This window comes from Dendrobates tinctorius, unplaced genomic scaffold (assembly GCF_039654945.1).
Source record: "Dendrobates tinctorius isolate UK_male_01 unplaced genomic scaffold, ASM3965494v1 ptg000147l, whole genome shotgun sequence".
NCBI classification, from domain to species: Eukaryota; Metazoa; Chordata; class Amphibia; order Anura; family Dendrobatidae; genus Dendrobates; species Dendrobates tinctorius.
The window spans coordinates 15,741,756-15,759,486 of NW_027361814.1; the positions used below are offsets into that span (position 1 = coordinate 15,741,756).

At 43.2% G+C, this 17,731-nt stretch overlaps 1 protein-coding gene across 3 annotated transcripts in view; it reads left to right on the top strand.

The window, feature by feature from the left end:
• LOC141049748 (alpha-2-macroglobulin-like protein 1) overlaps positions 1-17,731 on the top strand; it is a 355,320-nt gene that overhangs the window by 304,928 nt on the left and 32,661 nt on the right. For all 3 annotated transcript variants that reach the window (XM_073546474.1, XM_073546473.1, XM_073546476.1), the window contains one exon: positions 15,651-15,807. In XM_073546474.1, coding sequence (XP_073402575.1) covers positions 15,651-15,807 — 157 coding nt within the window. The remainder of the gene's footprint in view (positions 1-15,650; positions 15,808-17,731) is intronic.

A 17,731-nucleotide genomic window follows, 5' to 3' on the forward strand; every position in this document is an offset into this window, starting at 1 on the left:
TCGGATCGGAATGGATCGGCCCAATACACAAAAAGTATCGGGTATCGCCGATTTTGAAACCGGAAGTCCCATTGAACTCAGTGGGACAGAAATATTGGAATTAAAAAAAACCCTTTCGTGAGGGGGGAAGAGTATGGGCGGTGCGTGGGCGGACACTGTGCGTGTCTGTGTGTGCGGGCGGGGCCTGTGCCGGCTGCCGGTGTTCTGTACAGGCCCCTCGGGGGCCTGTGCGGGCTGTCAGTGGTCTGTGCCGGCTGCCGGGGGCCTGTGCCGGCTGCCGGTGGTCTGTACGGGCCTCTCGGGGGACTGTGCGGGCTGTCGTGGTCTGTGCCGGCTGCCGGGGGCCTGTGCCGGCTGCCGGTGGTCTGTACGGGCCTCTCGGGGGCCTGTGCCGGCTGTCGGTGATCTGTGCCGGCTGCCGGGGGCCTGTGTCGGCTGCGGTGGTCTGTACGGGCCTCTTGGGGGCCTGTGCAGGCTGCCGGTGGTCTGTATGGGCCTCTCGGGGGCCTGTGCCGGCTGCCGGGGACCTGTGCGGGCCTGCCGGGGGTCTTGTGTGTGTGCAGGCATCGCCCGATGGGACTACAAGTCCCATCGGGTGATGACTGCTACACTGACAGTGATTGACACATTAGCCAATGATGGGACAGTAGTAGTCCCATCATCCGGCTAATGTGTTGAATGTAAAAAAATATATATATTCATACTACATACATACTACATGCTACATACATGCTACATATATACTACATTCATACAACATACATATATACTACATACTACATACATGCTACATATATACTATATTCATACAACATACATATATACTACATACATACTACATGTGAACAACGGCAAAGCAAGGTCCAGCAATAACGTGAGCAATCCAGGATGCTGTTAAAAAAATGTTTCTTTCTTTTTATTCATAAATCCATTAAAATGCAATGGTCCAAGCAGTTCAAAACAGCAATAACGCAGGAAAGTAGTGCAGATAGGACTACGCGTTTCAGCGGTAAAACCTGCCTTCTTCACGGTCCAGAATCTAATCTGCTTTCCAAACATGGAACCTTATATACATCCCACTCCCATCAGGGTAATTATAAACATATGTGAGAGACTTAAAAACATGAGCTAAAAAAGCAGATCAAACATATAAACTATCCACAAATTGATCAGTATACAACATGCATGAAGATTATAAAGAAAGGATTCAACATGTTGGAGAAAAATACATTCGGAATATCCAATAACCTGACCATAAAATTTGAGTGGTACAAAAACATAGAACAATAATATTAACCAGCATTATATAGTGCAAATATATCAATAGTGCATAATGATATCCAGGCGGTTATTAACCCCTTCACCCCCAAGGGTGGTTTGCACGTTCATGACCGGGCCAATTTTTACAATTCTGACCACTGTACTTTTATGAGGTCATAACTCTGGAACGCTTCCATTGATCCCGGTGATTCTGACATTGTTTTCTCGTGACATATTGTACTTCATGTTAGTGGTAAAATTTCATTCAAATAACTTGCGTTTATTTGTGAAAAAAATGGAAATTTGGCAAAAATTCTGAAAATTTCGCAATTTTCCAACTTTGAATTTTTATGCCCTTAAATCACAGAGATACGGCACACAAAAAACTTGATAAGTAACATTTCCCACATGTTTACTTTACATCAGCACAATTTTGGAACCAAAATTTTTTTTTGTTAGGAAGTTATAAGGGTTAAAAGTTGACCAGCGATTTCTCATTTTTACAACACCATTTTATTTTTAGGACCACATCACATTTGAAGCCACTTTGAGGGGTCTATATGATAGAAAATACCCAAAAGTGACACCATTCTAAAAACTGAACCCCTTAAGGTGCTCAAAACCACATTCAAGAAGTTTATTAACCCATTAGGTGCGTCACAGGAATTTTTTTGAATATTTAAAAAGAAATGAACATCTAACTTTTTTTCACAAAAAAAATACTTCAGGTTCAATTTTTTTTATTTTACCAAGGGTAACAGGAGAAATTGGACTGCAAAAGTTATTGTGCAATTTGTCCTGAGTACGCTGATACCTGATTTGTGGGGAGGAACGACTGTTTCGGCGCATGGCAGAGCTCAGAATGGAAGGAGCGCCGTTTGACTTTTTCAATGCAAAATTGGCTGGAATTCAGATCGGACGCCATGTCACGTTTGGAGAGTCCCTGATGTACCTAAACAGTGGAAACCCCCTACAAGTGACCCCATTTTGGAAACTAGACCCCCCCAAGGAACTTATCTAGATATGTGGTGAGAACTTTGAACCCACAAGGGCTTTACAGAAGTTTATAACGTACAGCGGTACAATTAAAAAATCATATTTTTTCCACAAAAATGATCTTTTCACCCCAATTTTTATTTTCCCAAGGGTAACAGGACCCTAAAAGTTATTGTGCAATTTGTCCTGAGTACGCTGATACCCCACATGTGGGGGTAAACCACTATTTGGGCGCATGGCAGAGCTCGGAAGGGAAGCAGTGCCATTTGACGTTTTTGGCTGGAATTGAGATCGGACACCATGTCGCGTTTGGAAAACCCCTGATGTACCAAAACAGTGGAAATCCCCCACAAATGACACCATTTTGGAAACTAGACCCCCTAAGGAACTTATCTAGATGTGTGGTGAGAACTTTGAACCCCCATGGGCTTTACAGAAGTTTATAACATAAAGCCATACAATTAAAAAATCATATTTTTTCCACAAAAATGATCTTTTCACCCTCAATTCTTATTTTTCCAAGGGTAACAGGACAGTAAAAGTTATTGTGCAATTTGCTCTGAGTATGCTGATACCCCACATGTGGGGGTAAACCACTATTTGGGCGCATGGCAGAGCTCGGAAGGGAAGCAGCGCCATTTGACGTTTTTGGCTGGAATTGAGATCGGACACCATGTCGCGTTTGGAAAACTCCTGATGTACCAAAACAGTGGAAACCCCCCCACAAATGACACCATTTTAGAAACTAGACCCCCTAAGGAACTTATCTAGATGTGTGGTGAGCACTTTGACCCCCCCAGTGCTTCACAGAAGTTTATAATGCCCGGGCGTGAAAATAAATAATTCGTATTTTTTCCACAAACATGATCTTTTAGTCACCATTTTTTTATTTTCCCAACGGTACCAGGAGAAATTGGACCCCAAAAGTTGTTGTCCAATTTGTCCTGAGTATGCTGATACCCCATATGTGGGAGAAAACTACTGTATGGGCACACGTCGGGGCTCGGAAGGGAAGTAGTGACGTTTTGGAATGCAGACTTTGATGGAATGGTCTGCGGGTGTCATGTTGCCTTTGGAGAGCCCCTAATGTACCTAAACAGTGGAAACCCCCCACAAATGACCCCATTTTGAAAACTAGACCCACTAAGGAACTTATCTAGATGTGAGGTGAGCACTTTGAACCCCCAAGGGCTTCACAGAAGTTTATAATGCCAGGGCATGAAAATAAAAAAATCGTATTTTTTCCAGAAACATGATCAATTAGTCCCCAATTTTTTCATTTTCCCAAGGGTAACAGGAGAAATTGGACCCCCAAAAGTTGTTGTCCAATTTGGCCTGAGTACGCTGACACCCCATATGTGGGAGAAAACTACTGTATGGACACACGTCGGGGCTCGGAAGGGAAGCAGTGACGTTTTGGAATGCAGACTTTGATGGAATGGTCTGCGGGTGTCATGTGCGTTTGGAGAGCCCCTGATGTACCTAAACTATTGAAACTCCCCACAAGTGACCCCATTTTGGACACTAGACCCCCCACGGAACTTATCTAGATGTGTGGTGAGCACTTTGAACCCCCAAGTGCTTCACAGAAGTTTATAACACTCGGACGTGAAAATAAAAAAATCATTTTTTTCCACAAAAATGATATTTTTGCCCCCAATTTTTTATTTTCCTAAGGGTAACAGGAGAAATTGGACCCCAAAAATTGTTTTGCAATTTGTCCTGAGTAGGCTGATACCCCATATGTGGGGGTAAAACACTGTTTGGGCGCATGGCAGAGCTTGGAAGGGAAGGAGCACCATTTGACTTTTTCAACTCAGAATTGGCTGGAATTGAGATCAGACGCCATGTTGCATTTGGAGAGCCCCTGATGTGCCCAAACAGTGGAAACCCCCAATTATAACTCCAACCCTAACCCCAACACACCCCTAACCCTAATCTGAGCCCTAACCCTAGCCCTAACCCTAGCCCTAACCCTAGCCCTAACCCTAGACCTAACCCTAAGGCTGTGTGCACACGCTGCGGATTTTGCTGCGGTTCCGCAGCGGTTTTGGCTGCTGCGGACCCACAGCAGCTTCTGCTGCGGTGTACAGTACCATGATTCCCTATGGGAATCAAAAACCGCAGTGCAGACGGTGCGGAATTTTCCGTGCGGATTATCTGCGGTTTTCAATCCGCAGAAAGAATTGACATGTCAATTCTTTCTGCGGATTCTCCTGTGGTTTGCCATCTCCTCTATTGAGGAGATGAAAAACCGCAGGACAAAACCGCAGAGCAAGCTGCAGGTAAAACCGCAGGTCTTTTGACCTGCGGTTTCACCTGCGGATTTTACAAAATCCGCACCTAATCCGCAGTGTGTGCACACAGCCTTACCCTAACGGGAAAATGGAGATAAATACTTTTTTTTTAGTTTTATTATTTTTCCCTAACTAAGAGGGTGATAACGGGGGGTTTGATTTACTATTTATGGCAGTTTTTATGTTTGGCGGCTGTCACACGCTAAAAGACGCTTTTTATTGTAAAATAGTTTTTGCATCACCACATTTTGAGAGCTATAATTTTTCCGTATTTTGACCCACTGAGTCATGTGAGGTCTTATTTTTTGCGGGACGAGTTGACGTTTTTATTGGTACCATTTTCGGGCACGTGACATTTTTTGATCGCTTTTTATTCCTATTTTTGGGACGCAGAATGAACAAAAACCAGCGTTTCATGAATTTCTTTTGGGGGGGGTGCGTTTACACCGTTCCGCGTGCGGTAAAATTGATAAAGCGGTTTTATTCTTCGGGTCAGTACGGTTACAGCGATACCTCACTTAGGTCGTTTTTTTATGTTTTTGTAGGTTTTATGCAATGAAAACTATTTTATATAAAAAATAATTATTTTTGCATCGCTTTATTCTGTGAGCTATAACTTTTTTATTTTTTCGCTGATGATGCTGTGTGGCAGCTCGTTTTTTGCGGGACAAGATGACATTTTCAGCGGTACCATGGATATTTATATGCGTCTTTTTGATCGCGCGTTATTACACTTTTTGTTTGGCGGTATGATAATAAATCATTATTTTTTGCTTCGTTTTTTATTTTTATTTTTTAAGGGGTTGGCTAAAAGGGTTAACTAATGGGACAGTTTTATAGGGCGGGTCATTACGGACGCGGTGATACCTAATATGTGTACTTTCATTGTTTGTTTTTTTTATTATTTCCAAAAAATGGATTTATTGAGGGAATATTTTTTTTTTTTTTCTAATTTATTTGGCGATTTTTTTTAAATTTATTTTTACATTTTTTTTTAATTTTTTTTTTACTTTATTACATAGTCCCAGGTGGGACATCACTGTCCTGTGACAGATCGCTGATCTGTCACATCACAGATCACTGTGACAGATCAGCAATCTGTCACAGGCATTGAAGAAGACTTCCTCTCGCCTGCGCTTTGGATTCGGGGGCCTGGAGGATAGGAGCCCCCCGCAGCAGCGCTGCACATTGCGCTGCCGTGGGGGGCTCAGGGAAGCACGGAGGGAGCCCCCTCCCTGCCGATGCTTCCCTTTAACTCCCGGTACACCGCGATCATGTTTGATCGCGGTGTGCAAGGGGTTAACGTGTCGGGGGCGGTCCGTGACCGCCCCTGACACATAGTGCCGGGTGTCAGCTGTGATAATCAGCTGACACCCGGCCGCGATCAGCGGCGCTCACCACGTGGGCGCCGCTGATCGTGGTAGACGTACTATCCCGTCCACGGTCATACGGGCCCGGGTACCGTGGACGGGATAGTACGTCAGATGTCAGGAAGGGGTTAAAGCCCTGTGGCATGCGAGTCCCCAGCTCAAATATCCACCTACTCTCTCTTGCAAGCACTTTTTTATGAAAGTCTCCCCCCCTCAATGGTTTTTTTACATGCTCTATGCCCATAAAGGAGAAACCGCGTAAATCCCCATTATGTTTTTTGAAAAATGTCGGGATACTACTGATGCACCAACCATAGGCAAATTACTAGCGTCTGATAGGTGTTTGCGGATTCTAGTTTTAAGGGGGTTCATCGTGCAACCTACATATTGCATACGGCATATATTGCAATTAATTAGATACACTACATTCTCCGTATTACCGTTTATAAAAGAACAAACATTAAACTGTTTTTTATTGGAAATAGATGTAAATATTTTTGATTTATTAGCAAAACCGCAGCACTTACAGATATTGGCACCGCATTTAAAAAATCCTGTTGTTTTTAACCAATTGCTAGGGGAAATTTTATCCGGATCTTTGAACATGCTGGGTGATAATAGTGTAGCTAGAGTCGGGGCTCTTCTTGCCACAAAGGCAATATCATTATTTTCCACAATATTTTTCAAAATATCATTCTGAGATAACAAGGGAAGATATTTTTTGATGATTTTAACAATAGAATTAAACTGAGGACTATAATTGGTACTGAAAACCACCCTAGATTTTTTAGAATCAAACTGTCTTTTTTTCTCAGTAGATTCCAACAGCTTAACCCTATCCATGCCTGCTACCATTTTCTTGGCTCTCTCCAAAGACCAATTAGGATACCCCCTTTTTTTAAATTATTACAGGTCATTTCAATTCCTTCCTCCAATTTGTCACTAGATGTAGTATTCCTTTTTAGTCTAATAAGCTCCCCCACAGGAATATACTGAATGACATGTTTGGGGTGATTAGAGGAAGCCATTAAAATACTTTTGCATGCAATGGATTTTTTATAGGGAGATATCAGAACCCCATCAATGTCCAAATCTGCGGTCAGTTTCAAATCCAAGAAGTTAATTGATACCTCATGACCACTACTAGTAAAATTTAGATTGAAATCCTTCAAATCCAAATAAGAGAAAAAACTTTTTGCAGACGAGAGACTACCCCTCCAGACAAATATCAGATCATCAATAAATCTCCCCAGCCAAACAATATTATCCTTGTATGGGTTATCAATATTGATGATATAATTTTCTTCCCACACAGACATAACCAGGTTAGCTAGGGAAGGTGAGAACTTGGCGCCCATGCTCACACCCTGTGTCTGGAGGAAATATCTCTCTTCAAACACAAAATAGTTGTGGCTTAAAAGAAATTGAATTGAGGAAACAATAAACCTCTGAATTTAATCATCATAATTACTGTATCTGGACAAGTAATATGTGATGCATCGTATCGCGACGTGATGGGGGATAGAAGGATATAACCCCACCACATCGCAAGATAACCACACATAATCAGATTGCCAGTGAAATTTTTCCATAATCTGTATTATACTTTTGGAATCTTTAAGATGACTTGGTGTTACTGGCACTAAGGGTTGAAGATAAAAATCCACCCACTCCCCTAGTTTATCACTGAATGACCCGATCCCAGACACGATGGGTCTGAGAGGGGGAGGAAAAACCTCTTTATGAACTTTAGGGAGTGAGTGGTATATTGGGACAATCGGTGTTTCACAAAAAATAAATTTTTTAATTCTGTCTGAAATAGCACCCATACTAATTCCCACCTGTAATAGATGTAATAATTCAGAATTAAATGAATTAGTTGGATTAGATGGCAATTCAATATACAGTAGGTGCTACTGTTTTTCTAGATCCAGCAAGTTCATTTTCTTGTATAAACCAGCATTGAGAGCCACAATAGCGCCCCCCTTGTCTGCCTGGACAACAAGGAGATCGCCATTAGCTCTCAGTTCATCAATTGCCCTATGTTCAAAAATATTCAGATTAAATTTAACCTCTTGATGTTCTACTTGATTATAAAGAGACACAAGCTCACTTTCAATTGTTTCCTGAAAAAAATCAAGGAAAGGAGGTCTCGATTTTACTGGGTAGAACATGGGATTACGAGTCTGAAACCAGTCATTTAAATTAACCCTATCCTCCAACTCTGTCTCCCCCTCTAGTTGTCTTAAATTAGAGACAGCTACCTGTTCACTAAAATGAATACAATTATTATCAGATGATATACTGACAGATGATAAATCATTATACACATGAGTATTATCCTCATTATAATGAACTTTAAGGGTCAAATTACGTGCAAATCTATTGATATCAACAATAGTGTGGAATAAACTGAATTTTTTAACTGGAGAAAAACCTAGTCCTTTAGACAAGAGTCCAATCTGTGAGTCTGTCAAAATATAACTAGAAAGATTGAATACAGGAATCTCCATTAACGGCACTTGTTGGATTTATACATACTACATATATACTACATTCATACATATTACATACTACATATATACTACATTCATACAACATACATATATACTACATACATACTTCATATATATTACATTCATACAACATACATATATACTACATACTACATACATGCTACATATATACTACATTCATACATCATATATACTACATACATGCTACATATATACTACATTCATACAACATATATACAGTCATGGCCAAAAGTATTGACACCCCTGCAATTCTGTCAGATAATATTCAGTTTCTTCCTGAAAATGATTGCAAACACAAATTCTTTGGTATTATTATCTTCATTTAATTTGTCTTAAATGAAAAAACACAAAAGAGAATGAAGCAAAAAGCAAAACATTGATCATTTCACACAAAACTCCAAAAATGGGCCGGACAAAAGTATTGGCACCCTCAGCCTAATACTTGGTTGCACAACCTTTAGCCAAAATAACTGCGACCAACCACTTCCGGTAACCATCAATGAGTTTCTTACAATGCTCTGCTGGAATTTTAGACCTTTCTTCTTTGGCAAACTACTCCAGGTCCCTGATATTTGAAGGGTGCCTTCTCCAAACTGCCATTTTTAGATCTCTCCACAGGTGTTCTATGGGATTCAGGTCTGGATTCATTGCTGGCCACCTTAGAAGTCTCCAGTGCTTTCTCTCAAACCATTTTCTAGTGCTTTTTGAAGTGTGTTTTGGGTCATTGTGCTGCTGGAAGACCCATGACCTCTGAGGGAGACCCAGCTTTCTCACACTGGGCCCTAAATTATGCTGCAAAATTTGTTGGTAGTCTTCTGACTTCATAATGCCATGCACACGGTCAAGCAGTCCAGTGCCAGAGGCAGCAAAGCAACCCCAAAACATCAGGGAACCTCCGCCATGTTTGACTGTAGGGACCGTGTACTTTTCTTTGAATGCCTCTTTTTTCTCCTGTAAACTCTATGTTGATGCTTTTGCCCTAAAAGCTCTACTTTTGTCTCATCTGACCAAAGAACATTCTTCCAAAATGTTTTAGGCTTTTTCAGGTAAGTTTTGGCAAACTCCAGCCTGGCTTTTTTATGTCTCGGGGTAAGAAGTGGAGTCTTCCTGGGTCTCCTACCATACAGTCCCTTTTCATTCAGATGCCGACGGATAGTACGGGTTGACACCGTTGTACCCTCGGACTGCAGGGCAGCTTGAACTTGTTTAGATGTTAGTGGAGGTTCTTTATCCAACATCCGCACAATCTTGCGTTGAAATCTCTTGTCAATTTTTCTTTTCCAGCCACATCTAGGGTGGTTAGCCACAGTGCCATGGGCTTTAAACTTCTTGATGACGCTGCGCACGGTAGACACAGGAACATTCAGGTCTTTGGAGATGGACTTGTAGCCTTGAGATTGCTCATGCTTCCTCACAATTTGGTTTCTCAAGTCCTCAGACAGTTCTTTGGTCTTCTTTCTTTTCTCCATGCTCAATGTGGTACACACAAGGACACAGGACAGAGGTTGAGTCAACTTTAATCCATGTCAACTGGCTGCAAGTGTGATTTAGTTATTGCCAACACCTGTTAGGTGCCACAGGTAAGTTACAGGTGCTGTTAATTACACAAATTAGAGAAGCATCACATGATTTTTCGAACAGTGCCAATACTTTTGTCCACCCTCTTTTTTATGTTTGGTGTGGAATTATATCCAATTTGGCTTTAGGACAATTCTTTTTGTGTTTTTTCATTTAAGACAAATTAAATGAAGATAATAATACCAAAGAATTTGTGTTTGCAATCATTTTCAGGAAGAAACTGAGTATTATCTGACAGAATTGCAGGGATGTCAATACTTTTGGCCATGACTGTATATACTACATACTACATACATGCTACTAGGGTTGAGCGATACCATCCGATATTCAAAAGTATCGGATCATAATGAATAGGCCCGATACACAAAAAAGTATCGGGTATCGCCGATTCCGATTCAGGAAGTCCCATTAAAGTCAATGGGACAGAAATATCGGAATTAAAAAAAACCGGGCGGACACTGTGCGTGTCTGTGTGTGCGGGCGGGGTCTGTGCAGGCTGTCGGTGGTCTGTACGGGCCTGCCGGGGGCCTGTGCCGGCTGCCAGTGGTCTGTACAGGCCTCTCAGGGCCTGTGCCGGCTGTCGGTGGTCTGTGCCGGCTGCCGGGGGCCTGTGCCGGCTGCCGGTGGTCTGTACGGGCCTCTCGGGGGCCTGTGCTGGTTGCCGGTGGTCTGTACGGGTCTGCCGGGGGCCTGTGCCGGCTGCTGGTGGTCTGTACGGGCCTCTCGGGGGCCTGTGCTGGCTGCCGGTGGTCTGTACGGGCCTGTCGGGGCCTGTGTCAGCTGCCGGTGGCCTGTACGGGCCTCTCGGGGGCCTGTGCCGGCTGCTGGTGGTCTGTACGGGCCTCTCGGGGGCCTGTGGCGGCTGGCGGGGGTCTGTGCCGGCTGCCGGGGGCCTGTGCCGGCTGCCGGTGGTCTGTATGGGCCTCTCGGGGGCCTGTGTCGGCTGTCGGTGGTCTGTGCCGGCTGCCGGCTGTCGGTGGTCTGTGCGGGCCTGACGGGGGTCTTGTGTGTGTGCAGGTATCGTCCAATGGGAATACAAGTCCCATCGGGCGATGCCTACTACACTGACAGTGATTGACACATTAGCCAATGATGGGACAGTAGTAGTCCCATCATCCGGCTAATGTGTTGAATGTAAAAAAAAATATATAGATACTACATACATACTACATACAGATGGCACAGGCCCCCGGCAGCCGGCACAGGCCCCTGAGAGGCCCGTATAGACCACCGGCAGCCGGCACAGACCACCGACAGCCGGCACAGGCCCCGAGAGGCCCGTACAGACCACCGACAGCCGGCACAGGCCCCCGAGAGGCCCGTACAGACCACCGTCAGCGGACACAGGACCCCGGCAGCCAGCACAGACCACCGACAGCCGGCACATGCCCCCGAGAGGCCCGTACAGACCACCGGCAGCCGGCACAGGCCCCCGAGAGGCCTGTACAGACCACCGTCAGCCCGCACAGACCCCGCCCGCACACACAGACACGCAGTGTCCGCCCATACACCGCCCACACTCTTCCCCCCTCCCGAAAGGTTTTTTTTAATTCCGATATTTCTGTCCCATTGACTTTAATGGGACTTCCGGTATTGAAATCAGAATCGACGATACCCGATACTTTTTTGTGTATCGGGCCGATCCATTCCGATCCGATAATTTTGAATACGGATGGTATCGCTCAACCCTAGTAGCATGTATGTAGTATATATATATATATGTTGTATGAATGTAGTATATATGTAGTATATATATATGTTGTATGAATGTAGTATATATGTAGTATATATGTATGTTGTATGAATGTAGTATATATGTAGCATGTATGTTGTATGAATGTAGTATATATGTAGTATGTATGTTGTATGTAGTATATATGTAGTATATATGTATGTTGTATGAATGTAGTACATATGTAGCATGTATGTAGTATGTATGTATGTTGTATGAATGTAGTATATATGTAGTATGTATGTAGTATATATGTATGTTGTATGAATGTCGTATATATGAAGTATGTATGTAGTATATATGTATGTTGTATGAATGTAGTATATATGTAGCATGTATGTAGTATGTATGTATGTTGTATGAACGTAGTATATATGTAGCATGTATGTAGTATGTATGTATATTGTATGAATGTAGTATATATGCAGCATGTATGTAGTATGTAGTATATATGTATGTTGTATGAATGTAGTATATATGTAGCATGTATGTAGTATATATGTATGTTGTATGAATGTAGTATATATGTAGCATGTATGTAGTATATATGTATGTTGTATGAATGTAGTATATATGTAGCATGTATGTAGTTTGTATGTGTGTATGTTGTATGAATGTAGTATGTATGTAGTATGTAGTATGTTTTTTTTACATTCAACATATTAGCCGGATGATGGGACTACTACTGTCCCATCATTGGCTAATGTGTCAATCACTGTCAGTTTAGCAGGCATCGCCCGATGGGACTTGTAGTCCCATCGGACGATGCCTGCACACACACACAAGACCCCTGGCAGGCCCGCACAGGCCCCTGGCAGCAGGCACAGACCACCGACAGCCGGCACAGGCCCCCGAGAGGCCCGTACAGACCACCGGCAGCCGGCACAGGCCCCCGGCAGCCGACACAGACCACCGACAGCTGGCACAGGCCCCTGAGAGGCCCGTACAGACCACCGGCAGCCAGCACAGGCCCCCCGGCAGCCGGCACAGACCACCGACAGCCGGCACATGCCCCCGAGAGGCCCGTACAGACCACCGACAGTCGGCACAGGCCCCCGCGAGGCCCGTACAGACCACCGGCAGCCAGCACAGGCCCCCGAGAGGCCCGTACAGAACTCCGACAGACGGGACAGGCCCCGAGAGGCCTGTACAGACCACCGGCAGCTGGCACAGGCCCCCGAGAGGCCCGTACAGACCACCGGCAGCCGGCACAGGCCCCCGAGAGGCCCATACTGACCACCAGCAGGCCCGCACTGACCGCGCATCGTGATGCGCACAGACCGCGCATCATGATGACATCATTTCAGCAGCCAATCACAGCCACAACAGTGGCTCATTGCATTATGGGGACTTCCAATTCCGGTATCCGATATTTAAAAAATATTGGTACTCGATATCGAAATTCCGATACAGCGAATATCGGCCGATACCCAATATTTGCAGTATCGGAATGCTCAACACTAGTCACAAGATATCAGGTCCGTCAAGTGGGAAAATGCACCCCTTCCTCAGGTCACTCCTACATCTGACCTGTCCATTTTAGGAGGCATCACCGTCTCAATGTCTGTCAGCCCAACAGTAGAAAGGTCTCCATCCCCCTGCTGCCTGCTGTAGAGGAACTCCCACAAGCCAGAGAGCAGTCTAGAGTCCAGGCCTATAACCACTGGACAGGACAGATTCGGGACTATCGTGACATCCTGTCCTGCAATGTTCCAGCCTGTCTCAAAGACTACCCTGGCCATTGGACAATCCTTAGTGCCCCCGTGGTTGCTAGTGACCCCAACCTTTCTGCCGGGTATCTCAGGAGCAACCCTCACTAGAGTCACCGGACTCCCAGGGTCGACCAGACTAACCACATCTCGTTATTTATCTGGAGGCCACACCCCCATAGCATCGTGCCTGGTGGGTAGTTCACCAGGCAGACTGAACACCTATAGGACATTTGCCCCTGGCAACCGTTCATCTGTACCACCCCTTTTACTTTGGGATGTTCCTCCCCCTTTTGGGCCACTATCCCCTTTTTGGACTCTGCCTCTCCCTGGGACTCCACCCTTTTTGGATTACCACCCTGGTTTGGGTCACAGCCCCCTTTTGGGATTTCCCCATGTCCACTCTACAGGCCTTCTTAGGCCCGAGTTCACACAATAGAGTTTATGTCTTTTCGGGCTTGTACTTTAAGCACGAAACCATACCAGCTCCTGCTGGCACTGACACAAGTCCTGCTGTCACCAATCACTGGCACCTCCAGCTGCCGCTCACAATCAGCTGCTGGTGTCACTGCAGCTCCTGCTCCACAGCAATCTTCGTAACCCCGCTGAGTTACCGCTAGACACTTGTCACCTTCGTGACCCCACTGATCCACCGCAAGCTGCCTTGAAGAAACTTTGTGACCCCACTGAGTCACAGCAACACCTTCAGCTTTATAGGAAAGAGAAGAAAAAAAACACATACACAGTCTCTCACTGACCCCGGTTTTATAAGAGCAGGAAAAAAAACACATACACAGTCTCTCACTGACCCCGTTCAGTACAACACGGACTCCTGTCCGTTACCTGCTGGTGTCGACCACACAGGTTCTCGGGTACCTCTTATCCACAGAGGCACCCTATAGCGACTTCTCAAACAGTCTTTCTCTGACCCCGGTCAGTATACCACAGACTCCTGTCTGTTATCTCTTGGCCACACAGGTTCCCGGATGCCTCTTCTCCTCAGAGGTATCCCACAATTTATCAACAGTCTCTTTCTCTGACCCTGGTCAGCATCACATGGTTTTCATGACCTTTACCTGATGGCCACGCAGGTTCTCAGATCCCTCTACCACAGAGGTATCCTGTACACATTTCTCTCACTGACCCCAGTCAGCATAATTCACGGTTTTCAAGACCGTCTGCTCTCCTGGCTCAGAGTTGCCAGCACTGTAACATGTACTTCTTAGAACCATTGCTCCTAGCAACCGAATTTGTAGACCTTGTCTGTTGCCCCTAGCAACAAGGCTACAACGGTGCACTTAGCATTCTCCACCAATTGTAAGGTATCGCTTGTTACTCATATTGGGGACCCTCGCTTGGCAGCTTATTAACCAGGTCCGGCACAGGTTTTTTAACATAAACAGTCCATGCGGTTTATTAATCAGCATAAACCATATACTGCAACAGGCTTATATCCAGCAACAGAAAGTTCATGATAGAGCTCCGCTCTCTCAGACCTATGCCCAGATATTTTTGTGATTTCGAGGCCCATCTGAAACTAAAGGAGGCTTCTAGTGTGCTTATTAATGACATTGTTGGCAAGATATTCAGAGCTTTTGATTTCCAAAGATTAATTTTAAAATTTGATAGGATGGTAAAAAATCTAAACTTAGACAATAGATTGGGAAAGGCGTTTACAGTCTATGTTAAAAAAAATGTCACCTGCAAATGTAGCTATTTTTGTATAGGACTCTTTTACCTTCAATGTTATTCGTTCAATTATGTCAAAGGAAATGTTTGAGTGATTATAAATTTCAGGGGTGAGAAGGAACCACCCTGATGTGTCACATTTTGAATAGGGAAATGTTTTTGAGAGGAAACCGTTCACCAAGACATGAGGTTAGAGTGGTAATATATAGATAGTTACCGTAATCAATTTCCACAATTTTCAGACCTAAAGCTTTAAAATATTACTCCACAATAATACAACTTACCAGATTAAAAGCTATCTCCACATTACCTGAAAGACGCATCATGGTGGTAGGCTTTAGTTGGGATTTATGGATCAAATTCAAAGCGTTAATGGTCTTATGTGCCTCACTACTTACTGTGAACAATGCTTGGTCAGATAGGATAGATATGATTTTCTAAACCTGTACAATTCCTTTAAATGTGCAATGTTTTCTTTGAAGGGTCACTGCATTCATAGTCAAGGCTTACAATGGGGCTAAGAAGTTTATTCCAATTGATGATAAAGACATTCAAGATTCTGTGGATTGGCTGCAGAGCAAACAAATGCCTTATGGCTGCTTTGAAGACGTAGGAAATTACTTTAACAATTACCTAGAGGTAAATATTTATTATAATTATAAGTATTAACACACAAAGGTTTACAATTCATATGCATACCCACAATGAAGAAAAGTTTTTAGGCAATGTTTTGAAAAAGTGCTGCAAAGTAGGAATGCTTTAAAAAAATAGACGTGTTAATAGTTTATTTTTAGCAATGAACAAAAATTAACAAAAATGCAAAGTGAATGGCACAAAAGAAAATCTAAATCAAATCAATATTTGTTGTGACCACCTCCTTATTTCACAGCAGCATTAATTCTTCTAGGTACACTTGTATTTGCACAGAGTTTTTGAAAGAAGTCACCAGGAAAATTGTTCCAAAAATGTTGCAGAACAAACCAGATCTGGGATGTAGGCTCTCACAAATCCTTCCATCTTTTCATGTACCGTAATTCCAGAGTTGATGATGTTGAGATCATGTCTTGATGATGGGCCATATTATCACTCCCCGGACTCTTTCTTCTTCTTTATGCTGAAGATAGTTCTTAATGACATTGACTGTATATTTTGGTCATTGTCCTGCTGCAGAACAAATTTGCAGCCAATCAAATGCCTCCTTCATGGTAGTGTATTAGAGTCCAAAAAAGTTGGGAAACTGTGTAAAACGTAAAGAAAGCAAGAATGCAATGATTTGAAAATCTCTTATAGCCATATTTTATTCACAACAGAACGTATCAGAAAGTGAACATTAGATATTTTTTCCTTTTCATTTGTTCACCTAAAACTACATCAGATTTTTACTCAAGTCCTATAAATTAATATAGAAAACCAACTAAAGCAACAGAGTAAAAAATATTAGACTTTGTCATTTTTAACTGACGAAAATGATCCACTATCATTAACATATGTTAGTGACAAACGTATGTGAACCTTATGGACTAGCAGAATTTGAAGGTGAAATTAGTCTTGTCTTTTCAATCAATGGGGTGACAATCAGGTGTGAATGCGCATTCTGTTTTATTTAATGAACAAGAATCAAAGTCTGATTTCACAACATATCTTTGAGGAATTAAATAATGGCACAAACAAATGAGATATCTGAGGACATCAGAAGAGGAGTTATTGCTGCTCATTAGGCTGGAAAAGGGTAAAAAAAAAACTGTCTATAAAAAGTTTTACCTCCACCAGTCCACAATAAATCAGAATGCGTTCAATTGGATGAAATTAAAGATCATTACCATCTTACCTAGGAATGCTCCACCATGAAAACCCACTCCAAGAGAATTACATATAATAGTCTGTAAGGTCACAGAGGATCCCAAGGTTACGTTAAGCAACTAAAGTCTGCTCTTTCATTAGCTACTATAAATGTTAATTTGACCACAATCAGAAGGTCACTGAGCAACCATAGTTTACACAACGGGATTGCTTCTACTCTCCATAAAGAACATTGTTGCCCAACTACCAGAAGCCTTTTTGAACAATTTTTTTGTGGATGGATGAAACCGATATAGAGCATTCTGTTTCAAATGACAAATGTCATGTTTGGAGAAAGAGAAAATACTGCATTACGCACTACAGTATGAAAACCTCATGCCATCAGTGAAACATGGTGGTGGGTGTATCAAAGGTCAGGCTTGTTTTGCTGTATATGGACTGAGCTGAATTTAATGAGAATGTGGGTCATGTAGCAAGATAAAAGTTAATTTCCTCCCGGCATCATGGTTCTAAGTGCCTGCATTGGGAAGGTTATGAACGCTATTAACCTGTTGACTAACCCCATAACTGCAGGCTAATAGTGATTTTTCAGGTGACAGGTTCCATTTAACCTCAGAATCTACACTGATAATGCAGGACTGGCATTATTAGAGCAGTTTCTGTGTTTTTAAGTCAGGCAGACCAGGGACTGACTGTTTAACCTTCAGCTGTGTAGGGTCTTGCATGGGTCTTTCTAGCTATTTTCTTAATTTGTCCTTCCAAC